This window comes from Caloenas nicobarica, chromosome 14 (genome assembly GCF_036013445.1).
Source record: "Caloenas nicobarica isolate bCalNic1 chromosome 14, bCalNic1.hap1, whole genome shotgun sequence".
Classification (NCBI taxonomy): Eukaryota; Metazoa; Chordata; class Aves; order Columbiformes; family Columbidae; genus Caloenas; species Caloenas nicobarica.
The window spans coordinates 5,653,154-5,668,557 of record NC_088258.1 but is presented as its reverse complement, the minus strand read 5'-3'; the positions used below and the strand labels follow the sequence as shown (position 1 = coordinate 5,668,557).

General features: G+C 53.2%; 1 protein-coding gene across 3 annotated transcripts; it reads left to right on the top strand.

Moving 5' to 3' along the window:
• The first annotated feature begins 1,049 nt into the window (after positions 1-1,049).
• Positions 1,050-15,404, top strand: MAFK (MAF bZIP transcription factor K). Of its 3 annotated transcripts, none has more exons than XM_065644881.1 (3): positions 1,050-1,100; positions 9,297-9,376; positions 10,487-15,404. In XM_065644881.1, the coding sequence occupies exons 2-3, from the start codon at positions 9,341-9,343 to the stop codon at positions 10,919-10,921; spliced, it is 471 nt and encodes a 156-aa protein (XP_065500953.1). In that variant the 5' UTR covers positions 1,050-1,100; positions 9,297-9,340; the 3' UTR covers positions 10,922-15,404. The 3 variants fall into 3 exon arrangements, with proteins under 3 accessions (XP_065500953.1, XP_065500955.1, XP_065500954.1); XM_065644883.1 differs by lacking the exon at positions 1,050-1,100 and adding an exon at positions 1,979-2,040; XM_065644882.1 differs by lacking the exon at positions 1,050-1,100 and adding an exon at positions 7,165-7,249.

The window sequence follows — 15,404 nt, the reverse complement described above, 5'->3', positions numbered from 1 at the left end:
GTGCAAAGGGAGCAGCAAAAGATGAGATCTTACTCAAAGCCTCAACTATGGCCGCTAGGTCTGCTCCAATGAAGATATTTGGGTCCGAGGCTGGAAAGCACAAATTGCACAGGGCTGACGCAGACTTTCTAATATAGTTATGAACACAAAAAAATCAAAGAGAGCCCAGTTTTGATGGAGGCAGTTGGGTTGGGTCAGCCGCCTGTGTTATTACAATTTTTTGGATGTATTTTCATCACCGTTGGGCGCTCCCAAGGTCTGTAACACCTCTCATGCCATTGGGGTCAGGTGTTGTGTTAGCATCTCTCACAATTGCACAAGCAAAGAGTGAAGTTTGGGTGCAAGATCTGGCCCTGGGGCAGGATTTGGCCCTGCAACATTGCTGGGGGGAGGGTTGGGACACGGGGGGGCCTCTGGGACCCGGCGATGCCAGGGCAAAGCTGGTCCAGTGCCCGGTGGAGAAGGCCAAACCCTGCCAGCGGCCACCTCGTGGAGCCCGGGGACCAAAATAGCCTCTGAGCACCCCCGAGAGCCGCACGGTGTCCAGGACACGCTCCCCCACTGCCGCCTGCCCCAACCCGCTGCAAACCCACCCACGCGTGAAGGTACAAAACCCCACGGCCGCACTGCACCCCGCTCCACCGGGGCTGCTCCGGGCTAAGCGGGAGCTTTCGGAGAGGGGCCCGCAAGCAGCCGGGGAGAACCCGGCGTCCCGGGGCCCGGCGCTCGGCGCCGCACGCCCCGAACCGCGGCGGGAGGCGCCTCCGTGACGGCGCCGCGCACGCCCCGCCCCCTCCCCGCGCCCTTCCCCATGAATGAACCGCGCGGGCGTGGCCGAGGGAGGTGACGCGTCGCCGCCGGGGCGGGGCCGGGAGGGGTGACGCGCGGCCGTGACGCGCCATGCCGGAAGCGGCGGGGGCGCTGGTTGGTCGGCGGCGCGGCGGGGGGGAGGGGGCCGCCCCGCGCTTGTTGTTGTCCGCGGGACTCGCTGGCAGGGAGGGAGGGAGCCGCGCAGCGCCCCCGCCGCCGCCCCTGCCGCCCCCCCCCGCCGCCCCCCGCCGCCGCCCCCGCCCCGGGCGCGCGCTCCCGCCGGCACGCAGGTGAGGAGCCGCCCGGGCGCGGCGGGGCGGAGCTGGGGAGGGGGGGAGGGGGGCGTGCGGCCGCGCGCTGCCGCCGATTTGGGGAGGGAGGTGGGGGGGGGGGGGGGAGCGCGGGTCGGTCCGCTCTGGCTCGGTCCGGTGGGGTCCGGTTGGGCGCGGGCGGGCGGGGCGGCGGAGGTAAAAGTGCTGAGTCACCACCGCGCCGGGCACGTGGTGCCGCCGCCCCTCGCACCGGGACGGGCGCACGTGGGGCCCGGCGGGGCGGCGGTGAGGGGCGCGGCGGGGAGCGGGGCAGCGCTGCCGAGCGGAGCCTCGGCCCGGCCGCCTCCGAGCACCTGGGGAGCCGCGGCGGGGCGGGGGCTCGGCGGGACCCGCGGGCACACCTTCCGCACCGCTCCAAACCCCGCGCGGGGCCAGCGGCGCTCAGCCGCCCGCGGGACGGGGCCGGCGGGGCTTAGGGACCCTCGGGAGGGGACGGCGGGTCTGCGCTTGGGCGGTGCGTTCCTCTCCTTGTTATTGTTTTTATTGCCCCCCCCGCCCCGGGGTTGAGCGCGCTGCCTGCCTCTGAATGGTTCTTAAAATACATGTGAAGAAACCTGTTGTGACGCCGCGCGCTCCGCTGTCTAAAAATAGCAGCTTTTGTAGTACGGAGAGAGCCGGGGTGCAGCCGGTGCGGTGGCCCCGGTGCGGTGGCCCCGGTGCGGTGGCCCCGGTGCGGTGGCCCCGGTGCGGTGGCCCCGGTGCGGTGGCCCCGGTGCGGTGGCGGCCGCGCTGAGCCGCTCCCTGCCCCGCCTTATCGGGCGGGAGCAGCCGCCGGTGGCAAACGCCGGCTGGGCTCCTCGCTCCCAGTCGGATGGGCTGGGGAGCGGGGGGGTAAGGGCTGAGCGGGGAGTTATCTCCCTCGAGCACGGCTTCTTTTTTTGGGTCGAAAGAGGGAGAGGTACGTGGTGCGTTCGGGCTGGTCCCGGAGCTGGCGGGAGGGGTGTGTGTATGGGGTAAGCCCTGAAAGTGGGGTGTTGTGTGGCGGCCTGTGGACATTCTGGGAGCGGATGCTGCCGTGTGACGGGTGGGCGCGGGACAGTTTGGGGTTTTAGTCAGAAATGGGGTGGGTGGGGGAAACCTCTTCTGAGTGCCTGGTAAAGGCAGTGGGGAAGCATCCAGGCCACGAGCGAGGGGAACTGAGATCTCCAAACTTTCCCTGTGTGGCCGGGTCTGTTTGAGAAAGACCTTCCTCCTCCTCTTCCTCAGGCTGAGAGCCCGCTCCCCTCCCTCGTGGGCTGCTCCGCAGAGGATTTATTTTACAGATTCTGCCGAAAGCAGGCCATGAGGTCTCAAATTAGGAACGAGCCCCACTTTGGGCAAAGTTGTTACAGAAAAGGGAAAGGCCTCCATTTTCACTTTCACTTGGCTGCCCCCTCCGTCACCAGCATAGTCCTAAAGCTGAGCGGGGACTGCGGAGGCAGAGGGAGCCGGCAAGAGGAAAGTGTTTCCCCAGAAAGCTGCACGCCTTTTTCTTACCCTTTCAGACTTTATAAGCCCTGTCCGTGGCCAAGCGCAGCCCCGTGCCCCAGCCCGGCGCATTGCACCGCGGTGCCGTCAGGGTTTAGCAGCAAATGAGATTACCTTGTGATTCTTTTTTTTTTTTTTTTGCTCACTGCTGAAACGGGTGCGTGTTCCTCCGCTTTTCCACTCTCCTTCCGTGTGTACGCGGTGCTGCCTGTGGAGAAGCCGTCCTCGTGCAGTCACTTCCTAGGGCTGATGGACGCCGCGGTTGCCCAATGGCAGCGCGCAGGGCTGCGCGGCACCGCCGATAACTCTGCTGGTACTCGGTGGAGGTGCCAGACCGGCGGTCCAGCGGCGACAGAGCGATTGCTGCAAGGTTGGGGTGTGCGGTGACTCTCACTGTCAGGACACCTGGCTTGCTTCAGCGGCTCTGAGCTTGTCAGGGCTTTGCACCTGAGCTATTAGATGTTCCAGGCTATATTGCGCCAGGTTTGTACCCTGCTTGGCAAGTGTTTCTGAACCAGAGGCAGAAATTTGTTAGCTTTTTTTCCTTTGCTCGCCTGTCAAGGACAGTGTGCCTTGTCATATTTATCTCATTTCTGTGCTGTCGCCCGTCTCGGCAATCTGTTGCAGCAAAGGAGTTCAGTACCACTGTGTGCCTCCTGAAAGGGAAAAATACAGATCAGCTTGATACACTGATTTCCATCAACATTGGAAGATGATTAATGGCATGGAATGCACTGCAGAAGTTGGTATTGAAAATCTCTAGCTGTGTGAGATGTTTGGGAAGCAAAGAAAGGACAGCTGGGAGCACTGGCCCCCGCAGCAGTCGGGATTTGTGGGATAAGCTCACTCACTGATCATTTTTGTAAACATCCAGCTGTGAAATACTTGAGTGGTGCTAGCACTTTCAATTATCAGGAAGTTTCAGGCTCAGCACCCTGCAGAGATGAGCAGGCAGTTTCCACTTCTGTCTGAGCTGTTGTTTCAGGCTGTCTTCAAACTTGGGCAGAGAGTCTTCCAGACATGAAGCAAGCACAAGCGATGTGGAGCTCTGTGACCATCCACGTAAGGACTTGGTGGGGGGAAAGGCAGGAACGAGAGCAATTACCCTGCTGCTGAGTTCTTGAGCAGAGGGGCAGGTTGTGTAGCGAATCTCACTGCCTTGCAATATTTAAGGACCCTGAATAGCGATGCCAATATGTTCCATTATTAGCAGTCAGTGAAGATGCCCGATTCATTGGCTGGCACATGGGGTCAGGAGCAGTCAAGTTGGGAATCCCAACTCTGCCCCAGGGTCCATCTGAGCATCCGAGCAAGTTATTTGTTACTCTGTGGCTCAGCCTGGCTGTCTGTAGGAGCTGCATCTCTGGGCTAGTGATGCTGAGGTGTAATTCTGGTGTAGCTCTGTCACTGCGCTTATAAGTGCCTGATGGAAAAAGCGCTATGTGCTGATCAGTGCTGGGGCTGTCTGCCGCATACCTTTCCCTTCCAGCCACCTCCTCCATGAAGCTTCTGAGGTGACACACAAGCGTACCCTCCTGGTACGGTGTATCCTCCTTTCCCAAACCACAGGCTCTCTGCAGCATCTGACTAGGTTGTTTACCAAACCACTGAGGACTGTCTGATCCATGTCCAGGCCTCCCCAGAGAGTGCCTCAGAGAGCTGTGTCCTGGCAGCTCTCAGATGCTCTCTGAAGGTTCCTGAATCTCCTCTTTGCTGCTGGATGCTGGTTCCGATCCATAAGGGAAGTGGAAAACTGGCCAGCTGGGTGAGGGCTGCGTGGAGCTCCTCTAGAACAGTAAACAGTGACTCACCCCCTCCTTGTGTCTTCTCTCTCTTCATGTCAAATATATTGCCTCGCATATGCTTCTGCTCTCTGATTCACACCATCAGCCTGTCCCTCCCCGTTCTCATTACAAATGAGTGACAAGCGTCAGTCTGCCTTGCAGGATGTGTGAAGATTGTCAGAGCAGGAGAATGCCTTTCTGAATGATGGGGAGAGGGATGGTGCTCTGCCTACCATGCTGCAATGTGCTGGGAAGCCGTGTTGTTCCTCTGAGCGGCAGAGGCATGATGATGAAGATTGAAGCATCTGTAGTTGCCTTCACCTGTCAGCTCTGATGTTATCCTTGGTATGCACATCTGTTTGGCTAGCGCTCTGGAGCTGGGAATATCTTGTGGATGAATGAGAAATTTGGGTAACTTTACTAAAACGGCTGCCTGGGAATTAAATTGCTGCGTTTGGGAATGAGTAGAGTATTCCCTGTGTAACTGCCAGTGCTGAATTGAGACATGATGGCAGAGATCCCCATCACTGCTTGAACCTTATGCTGTTTTTCTGCCCTCTGGAAGTCGTCGCTGGGCTGGCTGAAGGTGAGGGTTGCATGTTTTCAGTTTGCTGTACGTGTCTGAGGATGAAAGCTAAACACCAGCAGGGCTGTCTGCCAGGCACTCATGTTCTGGCCAGGGTTGTCTTTGAGTGTAGAAAGAGTTCTAAAATTCGAGTTCATCCGCAGTTGTCGGGTGTCGGCAATGACTTTATAGTAATTCCTTAATGCGTAATGTGCTTTGAAAGCCCTGTAGCGTGGAAAGTCTGAAATCTCATTCTGGCATGTTTTTCTTTCTTAATTGCAAGCCTTGCGTGGAAAGCTCTGTCCTACCTCTGCCTGAGTCAGGCTTTCTGCCGTCTTCCCCTTTCAGAGTAAAAGAAGTGGGGAATCTCTAGATGGTCCAAGCTGAGACCATCAGCTTGGGATGTCAGCTGGAGACCTCCAGGTTTTTGGGAGGGTGTTGGAAGGGGCATAGGAGTGGTCTGAGAGAGGGAGATGGCATTGGCAAGGCTCTCAATGAGTAACTTTATTGCAGAATTGCAAGGGCTCTTTATGTAACCCACAGTCAAAACGCTTGCTTTAAATACAAGCATGGAGCTGCACTGGAAAAGCCTTTGCCCCTTACAGTTGGTGTATTACTAGTCGCTGCTTTATTTATGTAGTGTTCAAAGTGTGTTGTACAGCTTAGAGAACAGAGATGTAATGCGGTCCTTGTTCCAAAAAGCTGAGCTCCTAATTTTAGATGTGATGCAGCAAATACAATTAAGAAAAGAAGGGCAGGAATAGGGTAAAGACTAAAAGGGTTCTAGTAATCAAATCGCAGGCAGGGTCCCAGAAGACCCCTGTGCAGCATGTTTAGGGGACGCTGCTGGGTATGGCATGTTTGCAGGATGGTTTACGATTTGTGTCGCGGGGTTTTGCCTTCTAACCGTGGGAGATGCTGCGCTGATATTAGTTGTTTGTTGTTGGTAGCTGAGCAGTCTGAGATAGTCCTGATGAGAAGGATTTTGTAAGTGGGGAGATGCAGACAGAGCCTGGAGGACTGTTGGTGAGGGTTGCGAGTGTTGTATCGGTTTCGAGCACAGCCCGGACCACACCTGAGGGTTCACCTGGTGCGGAGATAAGACTCGCCCTGGCACTCGTGTCTGACTGCAACACGAGCCTGTTTGAGTGTTTCTACTTGTGCTACCAAATCCTGCCCTTAGGGTCAGGGCAGACCCCCATCTCCCACCCCTGTTAGAAGTGGGCCCCGCATCACGATTCCTGACAGTACCCCGAATCTCCTTGCTCATCTCTGTGCCAGCGGTAGCTCTGGCACCTTGTCCCTGGTGCAACAGAATCATAAAATGGTTTGGGTTGGAAGGGACCTTCAAAGCTCATCTAGCCAAACCCTCTGCCATGAGCAGGGACATCTTCAGCTTGCTCAGAGCCTGGCCCAGCCTGGCCTGGGATGTCTTCAGGGATGGGGCATCCAACACCTCTCTGGGCAACCTGGGCCAGTGTTTCACCACCCTCAATAAGATGGGTCTCAGCCCATCTCGGAGGGATGCCGGCCCATCCAGGATGCTTCTGTGTGCAGGGCGAGACGAGTGCGGCATAAGACCCTGTAGCGAGCACAAGGGTGTCTGTGCCTTCCCCCGAGGAGCGTGCAGGGTCAGGAGATGTTCCTCTGACGACACGGAGCAACAGGTAACCAGAAGGGGTTTGGTCAGGTGGAGCTGGAGCATTGCTGGGGTTGGCAGATAAGCCCACACGCTGACCCCCACCGGAGACAACCTCACCTCTGGTTTTCCATGATATTTTACATTTCTTTCCATCTCTGCGCAGCTGAGCAGCCCTGTTCAGTTTTTCCATCGGCTGGCGTAGAAAGCGCTTTGAAGCCGGGCTGGGTGAGGATCAAAAGGCTTTTTGTGTAATCGGTGGGTGTGACGGGTCTGTCGTTGGCCTCCCCCTCCTTTTTGACTTTCCTTTTCCGCTTTTAGCAGCGCGGAGTGCCGCCAGCGGGACGGCAGCGTGCCCCTTTCCTTGTAGGGATGGGGGCGGCGAGGGAGGGAGGGGGATGCCGAGGGAAGGAAGAGTTTCTGATGCTGTGGGAATGTGAGCTCTCAAACTCTGTAAACAGCTGGTGACTCACTGCATAACTATGGCACCAACTGCCTGCGCGCCCGACGCGCTCTGCGTCTGCAGGGAGGGGGCTGCCGGCCCTTTCCTTTACGCACTGGCAGCCGCTCTGCTCTCCTGAACTCGCCAGGACGAGGAGCTTTTTCCTTCCTCCTCCGTGCTAACACCTACGTCTGCGCCTCCGGCCTGGAGGTAGGGGTGGGCGGCAAACACCCGGCGTGGAGGGGAAGCGACGGACGGCGAAAGGGCAGCGCTGGGGCGTGAAGAGATGCCTGCGCTCGCGGGAGATCCTGCCCGCAGTCAGCCCTCGTGCAAAACATGCAGTGTGGCATCAGCCAGAGGTCAGGAGCATCCCCGTCTCTCGGAGGTGGCTGCTGGGGACTGGGACTTGCTCCCTTACCCCATGTTCAGCCCCGGTGATGAGGAGGCAGGGGCTGCTGGATTTGTGCCCAGGGTGGGGTTTGGTGCTGGAGGAGAGGAGGGAAGGACTCGGTGATGCTCTAGAAAATGCAGCACACACCAGTTGCTGTAAGTGGTCCATTCATCACGGAGCATCTTGGCTTGTGCGCTGTGCGGCTGTCCTTGTCCCTCCTCCAGACGTGGAGAGCTGTGCTGTCTGGAGCTTAAAAATAGAGGAGGCACCTAAATGTACTCCCTAATATCTAGGATAGTATCTCACGGCTTCCCACTTACGGGATTGTTTTTTTCTTTTATTCCCCCATGCTCTTCATCTTGATTTTTACGTAAGTCGTGTGACGATGAGGTGTCTTGACTGATAAAATTGAAGTGACAGCAGCGCGGGCTGAGCCAGCACCTTCACCCGCATGGCTCCCACTGGTCCCCACACCCCACCTTTGTGTGCCCCCCAATCCTGCCTCCCCCTGTTTGCAGATATGAATGAGTTTGTTTACTCTCCGACGACCTCGTGATGTCTTTGCACAGACATGACCTGAAGTCATTATTGCTTTTGGGCTTCTCTGTTTCCATGGCGACTGTCTCCGGGTTGGCTACTTTCCCAAGGTCACCATGGCAACTATCAGAAGGGAATCATGCTTGGGATGCTTTGGCTGGATTTTTCATGAATGATTAGGATGTGTGACACGATGCAGACGTGGAAATGGGGAGGGTTTGGGCTGGGCTGGAGAGGCGGGGGGAAGAGAGAGGACTCCCGCCAGACGGGCTCTGCGGTGCCGGGGGGTGCGTAGCCCTCGAAGCTGCCCTGCGTTCGGGGGGGACCAGCACCTCGCACCCTCCCCGCTGGGGGAGCGATAGGCAGAGGCTGTGATGGTGGCACAGCTGCGGTCACCTCTCTCGCGGTAGGTACCCGACGGACCCCCGTGCTGCCGTCACCGCGGGGTGAAGGGTTTGCGTGGAGGCGCGGGCAGGTGGATTTTCTGCAAGGCGTTGGTGTTAGAGGTGTAGTCGCTGGTTAAGGTGAGAGTGAAGGGCAGCGTCTTGGCAGGGCATGGTCCGTGTCAGCGTGGACATGCTTCCACGTCACTAGAAACATCAGGCAGGTCAGCTCTCGCAGCCTGAGGCCGAGAGGATTGGGAAGCAACAGTCTTGGTGGGTTGGGAGAAGCGAACTCCTGCCTTGCTTTATTGTCGGGGGGCTTTTGTTTCTGTTGTTTGGGTTTTCTGGTGGCGTCTCCTCTGGGTGGGGACAGCACTGAAAGCAGGTTACAAACCAGGCAGCTCCTTTCTGGGTTGCTGATTCAATTTCGAGCCGGGTTAATAATAATCAAAATAAGAACGGAGGGAGTTGTTGTCTTGTGGCTTTTTAGTGTCTTTTATGAGCGGAGGTAACTCTTAATTCAGTCCCTAATAGGCCATTTGAAGCGTCTGGGATTCCTCCGGAGGGAGGTGAGCGAGTGCCTGGGCCGCGCTCCGCGCTCCCCTTGGGAAGGGTTGCACATCGCAAGGCAGTGGATGGTGTTGACAAACGAGAGTTGGTGTCCTTTCCCCCATCCCTGCCCTGTTTTCCCTGCTTCATCTTGGTGTAGTTAACAGCAAAATTTGAGGTCTTTAGCATTAGAAAGCAATGCACTTGTCAACGCAAATTTCTCTTTATCTGAATGGGGTAAACACTGAGATGGATTCAGAGATCAGTTTTAAACAATCATGTGGCTATTTCTTTTAATGGTGGTTGAGTTGGGGGTTTGGACGGTGTGTTGGGTATCTTCCTCCTGCCTTCATCTCCGAGATTACTATAACCTGAAAATCTTGTTTTCTTTTTCCAGTTGCAATTTCTGAGCAGTTTTGTCCGGAAGACTGTGCTCAGGTTATGACGACTAATCCCAAACCGAACAAGGCATTAAAGGTAGGGAAGCGGCTGAGTGGGCGGTGCTGGGTGGCGGGGAGGCTGTCGCAGAGCCATGCTCAGTCAGTCATACGTGACTGTCCTTCTTCATTCTTAGACTTACAAGAGAGTGTCGATACAATTTCCCACTATCTACAGGAGAGGTTAGGGTAGAAGAAAACTGGCAATACCCAGAAAAAAGTATAAAGTCTCTGGGGTGGCGTGAAGGCCAGTGTATCCCGGTTACTATCCAAGAGACTTTTTGACTATAGCAAGTCTTGGCAGCATCCTGAAACCAGTGCTCCCAGGCCTAGCAATGCAGTACTTCTACCCTTAGGACTGGGAGGCACTGGGGAAAGGGACACATCTAGCTGGTGTCTTTCATATCCATGAAAAATGCCTCAGATACGCCATCTTGATGGCAGTCTGTGCAGGCATTGTCGCAGTTTCTTTTCAGTGTCTTGGCTCTTCATCCCAGGTGTCCTGCAGTCTCTGAAGAGACAAAAGGATGATGTCTCAAAGGTTCTGGAAATAATTGTGGCAGCAAACCTGCTGGAGAAAAAGGCACAAGGCCTTGGTGTCTCTCATGTAACTTCAGAGCCTGGCCTGTGCTCCAGGAAAACCAGATCAGACTGTGCTCCTTGAGCCAAGCAGTTTTGGTTTTGTTCAGTACTTGAATGAGCAGTCTTCAACAAAAAGCCACAAAATGCTGAATTAAACCCTGCATACAAGTAGCTATTCTGCTTTTGAGGTACTGCACTGGTCTCCCAGCATAATCCTGGGGAAAAGTGTCATCTTTAGCATTTGGTTTGAATTCCGGGTCCTGACAAAGGAACACAAAGGGCTTCAGTCTGCTTTACATGTACCTCATTAAAACAATCGTGGTGGGTGTGTAAGACTCACTGCTTTCCCTAACTTAAGAGGGTGACCCAAACCCAGACGACAGCAGTGCTTGGATCTCTGCCGTGTTTAACCCAAATGTTTCAGTGGAGCACGTGCCCTCTACAGTGCTTTGGGGGTGTTTTCCAGGTAGGGGTGTCACACTGCTGAGGGGTGGCCTGTCTCTTTGCTGTCCAAGAGCATCCCGTTCACGTCGGGTTGCTGCTACCCCTGTGCTGTTGGTATTTACAGGTAAAGGAGGAGTCAGGAGAGAATGCCCCAGTGCTGAGTGATGATGAACTCGTGTCAATGTCCGTACGGGAGCTGAACCAGCACCTGAGGGGTCTCACCAAAGAGGAGGTCATCCGTCTGAAGCAGCGGAGGCGTACGCTGAAGAACCGGGGCTACGCTGCCAGCTGCCGCATCAAGCGTGTGACTCAGAAAGAGGAGCTGGAGAGGCAGCGGGTCGAGCTGCAGCAAGAGGTGGAGAAGCTGGCCAGAGAAAACAGCAGCATGAAGCTAGAGCTGGACGCCTTGCGCTCCAAGTACGAAGCACTCCAGACCTTTGCTCGTACTGTGGCGCGAGGGCCTATTACCCCGACCAAAGTTGCCACCACCAGTGTCATCACCATCGTGAAATCAGCCGAAATCTCATCCAGTTCTGTGCCGTTTTCAGCAGCGTCCTAGTGCCCTCGGTGGGGGGGAACTAGCAGCCTTTCAGAGGGGAGGGGAGAAGGCTCTTATGCATTGTTCCGGAGTCCTTGGTCACGTCAAGAATTGGCATTTTAACAATTCTCTTCCAAAAGTGCAAAAAAATTAAGAAAAGAGAAGGAAAAAAAACCCCACCAAACCTACAAAGAGAACTTAACTGGCTGCTTCTGTCTGGACTCAGTGGCTCCATCGACCTCTCGTGTCCAGGATTTGAGCTCTGTACGCAGTACAAGTTGCAAGATCTGCTTCCTCCTTCCCCCTGCCTCCCCAAACCCCTCTCAGCCGTGGGCAGCTTTCCAGCTGGGAGAAGATACCTGAGGAGCCTTCGGAGTCTTTGTGAATGATGCTCAAGAGCCAGGAACACATGGACCGTAGAAATCATCATGTGAGATGAATGTATGGGAAAAAAGAGTTTCCTTTAGTGGCATCCTACTCCCCATAAGAAGGGTCTCCCCCACCTTCCCCTCTTCCATCTGGTATTACAAAGGCAGGGCTATAGGCTTCTTGGGTTAGATTTCATCCTGCTATGAATGGATGGGAGCGGGAGGACGTTGGAGACTAATGCTTGGGTCTGACCACACCCATTAGGAGTAACCTTTTGTTTTCAATCTATGCTGTTAAAATATGGAAAAATATATATTTTACATATTTTAATATGCCCCATTACCTGTGTGGCCTATAAACTACATTGCAGCTTCCTTTATTCCAAGCCCAAGTTTCCCGATAGCTCCTTCCCTAAGGTGTGCCTGTGAATTGGGTATATTTATGCAGTTTATTTCTTCCAAATGATCCGCAGTCTTGAAACGGTGACTTTTTTTTTGGTTTTTTGGTTTTTTGGTTTTTTTTTTCTGGATTCACTGAAGCTTAAGGGAAGGAGGCACAGTAAATGCTGTGAAGAGCCGTGTGGTGGGGAGGAGAAGGGGAGACGAGGAGGAAAAATGCTGCAAGTGTGAGCAGGTGGAGGCAGAACTGTTGGCGAGAAGGTGGGACGGTTCTGCTGGGATCAGCACTATGAGAAGGGGTTTGTGCAGAGTATTTCGGGAAGATGTTTTTAAAGCACTGAAGCGTAACTAGAGGGCAAATAGCGTTCAGACGGGAAGAGAGAAGTTGCAGAACCTCCTCTTTGACAAAAGCATTGGTAGGGTAGCGATGGACATCCCAGCTGGAGTGCTGGGCTCACCAGTTTTTGACCAGAGAAGGGCTGTGGGGAGGTCAGACGGGAGCTGGAAGAGTCTTTTCCTCTCTGTAGCACATCAGGCGCTGAAGTTGGGATCCAAAGAGTACAGTGGACAGCCCTCGGTGTTCAGCCAGCCTGTGTGAATGTGACCCTGAAACTTGACGCTTTCTCTCGGGGATGGGTGAATTATCACAAGAGGCGCACGGAAGGCAGGACGGAAAATCGGTGTGTGTAGGGCATGGAAGAATTGGGGTGGAGAAGTCGTTCGTATGGCTCTGAGCAATGGTTTGGGAGAAGGATTTCTGGCTCGGCAGTGGGCAGGAGGTGGGAAGCCAAAAGGAGAGATTATGGAAAGATGAATGTTTCCAGGTCACTGTAACAAAAAAAAAAAAAAAGAAAAAAAAAAAGAAAAAAAAAAAGAAAAAATAGCTATGTTGGTGTTTGTGTGTTTTGTTGTTGTTTGTTTGTTTTTCTTTTTGAAGTAGGAAAGAAAAGGGACTGTGAGTTTTGCAGGGCAGAGACTTGTGGAATGGACGATGCCTGTTCTCACACAGGTGAGAAGAGAATGAGGTTGCTGAAGTTTAAGATGAGGAGAAGAGCTTAGAGGATTTGGGCTCCAGAAAATGAAGATCACGGAGAATTCATGAGCGTTTTGAACCGAAAGAGAATAATCAAGTGCCACAGTTGTTGCAAAGGGGACAGTGAATTGGCATCCGACACCCAGTATAATTTGTTGTTTGAGGCTTTGTCTCGCCTTGAATGGCAGTAAGTTTGTAGAAATGTAGTGAAGCCCTACTTGTCATTGGAAGAAGTTGTTAGCTTGCTTTTTTAATTTTTTTTTTTTTCACCTTGTCATTGGAGTCTCTGGATTTCCCAGGAGGGTCCTTTGAGAAATAGGTTAATGAAAAGAGAAACCTCAGACTTGGTTCTCATTCAGTCCTCGACATCCGTGACCTTAGTGAGCCAGAAAGGGTGTCGGTGAAACGCTTCCCGATGGCTCGTTCCCCCTGCCAGATCCACACGCCATGGAGGGGAGCAGGGAGTTTCCTTCAAGTGATTTTTCTAACACGTAGAGTGTGGGTGACACTTGGCGTTACCTCATTTCTCCTCCACTCCCTCCCTATCTCCAAGTGGGCAGATTGACGTCCTGTCTATCAGTACCAGTTATTGACTCCCACAGCAGAAGCTGAGGAAGAGAAAGATGTTACTGTCATTTCCTGGTCCTCTCATGTTCTCCAGCTCACAAACATTGGAAACTTTTCCCAGACCTTACAGGTGCCTCTGAAAACAGGCGAAATGGAGACTCCTGGCACTCTTGGGGCTTGAAATGAAAACTTTGATGAAAAAAAGGCCAGTTGACTTGAAAATGCCCAAATGCTTCCAGTCTTTAAAACAGCTCCAGAGCTCCGTAACATTCCTGGCTAGATAGGAACACCCTTGGCTGCCCTTGACCCCCCGCCGGGCAGATCAGACCAGTCGCACTGAGCGGGACGGAGGTTGAACTTTGTTCTGTGAGGTCTTCTTGCTGTTGGAATGAGTTGAGAAACATATCTTTACGTGGCACTTCCCTTGTGGCCAAGTATTTCTTTTTTTTTTTTTTTTTTTCCAGTTCTTGGAAGGGTGCCAAAGGCTTGTCCAAGTGATTGCTAGTTTAGTGCCGGTAGGCACTTAAATCTCTGGTCACTCGATAAAGAACAAGAGGCCTGGGTGTTGTTAAAGCTGTTGATACCATAGCCATGGTAGGTAATCCATATTGGATATCCATAAGGACCACATGGAAATATTTAAAGAGAGAGAAATATATATATATAAATATATAATTATATACATTTTATCGTACAGATTTTTCGTAAAAAAACAACAAAAATAATAATAATAATTTTTTTTCCAAGTTTGATACTGTAAATCTTTATTAAAAGAAATTGCCAGTCCAGGGCTCCCTGGGTGGTGACCTGGAGGGGAATGAAATGTCCTGGCTAAACTTCCACAGAGGGATCAGAATTGCAAGGTAACGTGGAGGGAGGAATGACCCGAAAGCTGTTATCCGCATTGGAGGCCCAGCTCCTCCACCCTGGAGGACCCTCCAGCTTGGGGTTGTCGCATTGCATTCCTCTGGAGTTCGGTTTGTTTCTGTTTGGTTTTTTTTTTTAATTATTTTTTTTAATTTTATTTTCCGTCCTGCACTTGCCAGCCCGACCCCCGGGGCGGGCGCCGCGTGGGGAGCTGCCCCCAGCCCTGCCCCTCGCTCACCTCTTCGCTGCAGCAGTTTGGATGCCGGGGCTCCCTTCTCTGCCCTTCTTTAATTTGTGTCCCCCCCACGCTGTTGAGATGCAGGGGGCTCTGGGTTTGAGTGCTGGGATCCTCTCCGCTGGGTCCGGTGTGGTTTTGTTTTGTGGTGGTGTGTTCGGTGTGCTTTTTTTTTTTTTTTTTGGTTGCTCCCCATCTGCAGTGTGACCTGGGTGGGAGGCAGGAGAAGACAAAACGGGGAGCGGGGGGGACATCGCTGTTCTTGTAGCCTTGTGTGTGCCGTGCTCTCTCTGGCAGCGGGGAACCTTTCCCTCCAGGGCAGCTCCACATCCCTTTGAAGCAAGTCAGCGTCTCTGCTCTTGCCCAACTCTACCGTCTGCCAGAGGAGACCGCAAAGAGCAAGCTTAGAGACCTGGGTGACACCGCAGCCCCGGGGAGGGGACGAGGCGCAGGGCCGAGCTGCGGCAGGGCTGGGCGCGATGCCACGGGAGCGGTCAGGCCATGGGATGGCTCAGACCCGGGGAGGACAAGAAGGTGGCATTTTGTTGTTTTGTGTTTGTTTGTTTGGTTTTTTTTTTTCTCTCTCGAATCATTTAAACTTCATTGTCATGATTGTTTTTATTTAAAAAAAAAAAAAAGAAAAAAGAAAAAAAAAGAAAAAAGAAACAAAACAAAAATGAAAAACTTTTGTAATGTGGATTTGTTTTCCTTCGTCTGTATTTCAGTCTGCTGGGGTGTTTCCGTAGATGGTGGATACTCGCTTTCATTTTTTTAATGATAGAAGTCTTCTGTTTTAAGTTGTTTTTTATCACCAGCTCATTCTATCCTCTGTGGTTACTCAGTAATTTCATTTCAATATTTATTTTTGTGCTGCTTTTTTATTATAAAATAAATTATTGATATACCAAGCAATGTGGATTCCTGTTTGTAAGGCGAATAGCCCTGTGTATGTGTCCATTACTTTCTCTTGACAGCCACAACGTAATTTATTGCTGTAAATTTAGCTGCAGTGACTGGTTTTTTTGTACCTTTCCA

Coding starts and splice junctions, on each gene's coding strand:
- MAFK (XM_065644881.1), top strand. CDS start 9,341: ATGACGACTAATCCCAAACCGAACAAGGCATTAAAG. Junction 9,377..10,486: donor AACCGAACAAGGCATTAAAG/GTAGGGAAGCGG, acceptor TGGTATTTACAG/GTAAAGGAGGAGTCAGGAGA.